Below are 3948 nucleotides of genomic sequence, written 5' to 3'. Positions count from 1 at the left end.
GCTCGGCCTCCAGCAGGCGGCGAGGGCAGCCCTGCGCCAGCCCGACCCCACGCCAGTTGGGTCACTTCAGCCCCGCAACAGGTCCTGGGTGACCCGAGGAGGCGACACACACAAGGGGGCAATCGACACCACTGTGGGAATGACCCAGACCCCGAAAACGCGGGAAGGAAAGAGAAACGTATACTTTACTTTTTGGCCATTGAAATATTCACCTCCGAAAAGGATCAGTTCGTCTTTCTCAGGGTGTGCGGAGAGGGAGGCGTTTAACCTACGAGAGAACGGTCACAGTCAACCCGGGAGCGGCCCCACCCCAGGGCCGGCCTCTTCCCGAGTGTGTGAGCAGGAGCCTGACGCGGAGAGAGGAAGGGACAGGCCGGCCTGGCCGCTGACCACGTGGCCCGACACCTCACAGGGCACCCAGGCGAAGACAGTCTCGGACTCCTGCTCACCAGCCAGGTTTTCTGCAACCGAGCTCCTCAAAGCACATGCCCACTTCCGTCACCATGGAAGCTGGCCAGGCGTCCCGTGCCAGCGCTTCAATCCGAGGCCCCCGCCTAGCAAAGTCACAGACACCGTCTCTCCACACACAAGGACCAACGACCAGCCACAGGGAAGCAGAGGCACCCGAGCCCGTCAGTGGAGGTGAGGGAAGACGGCGGCCGCGAGGGCCTGGCCAGGAACCCACGGCACATACTGCAGGACGGGACGGGCACTGCACGCGGCTCACAGGCCCCAAGGCAGACACCCGGTGGCACTGCAGGCCAAGGGGCAAGCACCCCGGCACTCCACAGCCGAGGAAGGACCGCGGTGCCAGCAGCACTGCGACACAGGCGAACTCAGAAACATGCCGAGTGACAGCAGCCAGTCACGAAAAGACAGATGCGCCCAACTCCGCAAACAGGAAATGCCAAGAACAGGCAAAGCCACAGCGACAGAAAGCAGGCTAGAGGCCACCCTGCCCCGGGGATGCAGGGTGACCGCCTGGGTGCGCGGTGCCTAGCTGGGGACACGCAGGGCGCCATGAAGACACCGGCTACAAGGGCCAAGGTGATGGCGCGCTCCTGCAGCGAGCCTGGGTGGACAGCGCTCCGCCTTTGTCCTCCGCCCTTTCTCCTCTCCCTCGGCACCGACTGGTTTCTGTGAAAAAGTGCCGGACAGCCACACCCACACCAGCCCCGGCCCCAGTGCAGCTGGCTGTCAAGGGGCACCCGGAGTAGGCAGCAGGTGGCGTCATGGCATCTCCTCCACCCTTGTATTTGTGCCAAAACTCAGGGGCATATACCCCAAAGCTGAGGATTCTCATGGGTCTTTCTTTTTAAAAGATGTTGAGCATCCCAAATTGAGAAATCTGAAATTCAAAATGTTCCAAAATCCACGGGACCAGCAGATGGCGTAATGGTTACACCACTGGACTCCCCCACGTGGCCGACTGCAGTTCAATTCCTGAACCCGGGGCTTAAAACTCACACTGGGTGCATGTGTGTGTGTACCCAAAATCCCAAGAGGAGAATGACGGGATTATGGCATGGCCATCTCCCCTGGGGGTGATATCTCACTTTCTCTCTGTCTGTCTGGCAAGCGCATGAGCCCGATAGCAAAAATCTGTCTTAAAAAAAACGTTGAAGGGGCCAGCAGGTGGTGTGGTGGTTAGGGCGCTGGGCCTCTACATGGCTGACCGCGGTCTGGCTCCCGGACCTGGCAGCTTGCTTTCTCACTTTCCCCTTCTCTCACTTTGTCTATCTCTTTGGTCAATTTAGAAAATAAGTAACAATAACAAATGAATTTAAACACAGAAATGTAAAACAAAACAAAATAAAGTTCCAGAATCCAAACCCTCTCAGAGCAGCACGGCCTCTGAGTGGAAGCTGCATTCTGGAGGTCGTGGTGCATGGCAGTGCCGACACCGCAGGGCACAGACGCTGTGCGAGACCCTGACCCTGTGGGCTCTGTGACGAGGCGTCCCGAGACAAGTGAAACTGGGGCAAAGGCGTGGGTCCCATCCCCAGGGCGACTCGTCAGTGCCAAATACTCCAAAATGTGAAAAACCCCAAAATGAAAACACTTCTGGCCCCAAGCACCTTGAACAGGGATCCTCAGCCCACGTGACTGGGCGGCAGGGGGTGGAAGTCACTGAGGATGAAGAAGCCTGGGCCTCTCACCCTCGGTTCCAGCCCTGCTGGCTTCTGCCTGGAAGCACCCCCAGCTGACCTGGGAACCGCCGACCTTGGCTGTCACAGGGTAAACTGCACCCTGATGCTACCCTGACTCCTGGACTGGCCCCTCAGGGGAGCTCTGAGACATCACAGTGCCCAACTGCGGTGCATTCGGGTGGCCTCAACGGGGTGCAGCCCACGTGAGCCTTGACTCCCGTGGGTCATGAGAAGACGCACACCAGCCACGTGTGCCCTCTGTATGGCCCGAGGGTGACACGCCACGGAAGAGGAAAATGAAGCCCAGCCCCCACAGAACTCAGGGAAAGAAGAGGAAGGACTTCCGACGGCTCACTGCCCTGGTTGGGCACGGGCTCCTCCCCACCCAGGAGTGGTGCCGGCCCCTGGGGGCTCCCAGGCAACGGGCCACGCCACGTCTCACAGCTGAGGGCAAAGGGTGGGAGCCTGAAAGCAGCTCCTTCCAAGGGAGAGGGCGCAGACGAGCTCCCGCCTGAAAGCGGGCACAGAGCCTGCGAGGCTCCCCCGGCTGCCCCCTGTCCGAGCGGCCCGGAATCTTTTCCCTAGGTTGCTTGGCCTAGTTGACCTAGCAAGTTCCTCACCCCGACTCACCACGCCCTGCTCCGGGGAACTGCTAGGCCCAGAATCAGGTGGCAGGACAGAGCTCGGGAGCCGGGAGGAGTGTCTGAAACCCGCCAGTCCCGCCTTCGCCGCCCTCCCGAGTGCACACGGCCAAGGCTGTGCAGCCCGACATGCCGGAGTGCACGCCAAACACGCCTGGAGGAGCGGGGACTAGCGGGGACGTCACCCACATCGCTGGCACCCCCGTCACACAGGCACCACGGGGCCTGACTGGCTCCTCAGGGAGAAGGGCCACCCCAGGTGCGAGCGGGGACCTGGGACGTCCCAAGTGCGGTCACTGATGAGCGCGGTCTGCCCAAAGCACTGCTGATTCACGGGAAGGAGACGGTCGGAAACCAAGGCAGACGCCCGGCGGGCTTACCGTGGCGATGGCGGGGGGCACGGGGTCTCCACGATCTGAGTCTTCTGGGCGTCGAGGGTCTGGAAATGGGCTATCAGGGCTTCCAGGTCTTCCTGGAGGGAGAGGCAGTGACCCTGAGACTCCCTCGGCCTCCTGCTCAGTGCCAAGCCTGGTGCCCAGCCTCGCCACCTGGCCTTGGTGCCCGTGTCCCCTCATTACAAGGAGCCACCTGCCACACCGACGCATGGCCTGTCACCGGAAACCCCGGATCTCAACTGAGATCCCGCCTCCCTCTCTCACTCCCTTGCCCCACATTCTGCAAGGCCTGAAGGCAGCTGGCCCTCTGACACCTCCAGGCCACCTCCCCTCCGTCTCCACCTCCTGTCCACCCGACCCCCGACCCCAGGGCTGAGCAGCTCTGCACACCCCCACCCATGCTTCCTCCTGCTCTGTCCCCAGCCAGAGCAGGCAAGCGTCCCCCTGCGCGGCATGCGCGGCTCGCGGGAGTCACCCGTCTCAGCCGTCTCAGCTGCATGGCGCTCGGCTGCCTGTCCTGCAGGGCATAGAGCAGGATTTCCCGGCCGCTGGCCTGCCTGTCCTGCAGGGCATAGAGCAGGATTTCCCGCTCCGCCCCAGGCAGGCCGCTGCACCAAAGCTCTGGCCCACATTGGGACCACCCGCCCAGCTCCATCCCCATGCTCCCAGAGGTAGCAGGGCCACTGCAGTGGGGGAGCTTTCCGAGGGAAACCTCCAGAGCTGGAACCGCTGGGCCGCAGCCTGTGCTTTCCTAGTCACTGA

The 3948-nt window shown here is 62.1% G+C and overlaps 1 protein-coding gene across 1 annotated transcript in view; it reads right to left on the bottom strand.

Annotated features, from left to right (window-relative positions):
• Positions 1 to 3263, bottom strand: part of KLHDC4 (kelch domain containing 4) — a gene marked incomplete at its 5' end in the record, with an annotated part of 25342 nt that extends 22079 nt beyond the window's left edge. Inside the window, 2 exon segments of the mRNA XM_014589361.1 lie at positions 190 to 268; positions 3172 to 3263. Coding sequence (XP_014444847.1) covers positions 190 to 268; positions 3172 to 3263 — 171 coding nt within the window.
• Between the last annotated feature and the right edge of the window lie 685 nt (positions 3264 to 3948).

The sequence above is a fragment of the Tupaia chinensis genome, unplaced genomic scaffold (assembly GCF_000334495.1).
Source record: "Tupaia chinensis unplaced genomic scaffold, TupChi_1.0 Scaffold000355_1, whole genome shotgun sequence".
Lineage (NCBI taxonomy): Eukaryota > Metazoa > Chordata > Mammalia > Scandentia > Tupaiidae > Tupaia > Tupaia belangeri.
The sequence above is the reverse complement of the archived record's forward strand: the minus strand, read 5'-3'. Positions and strand labels throughout refer to the sequence as shown.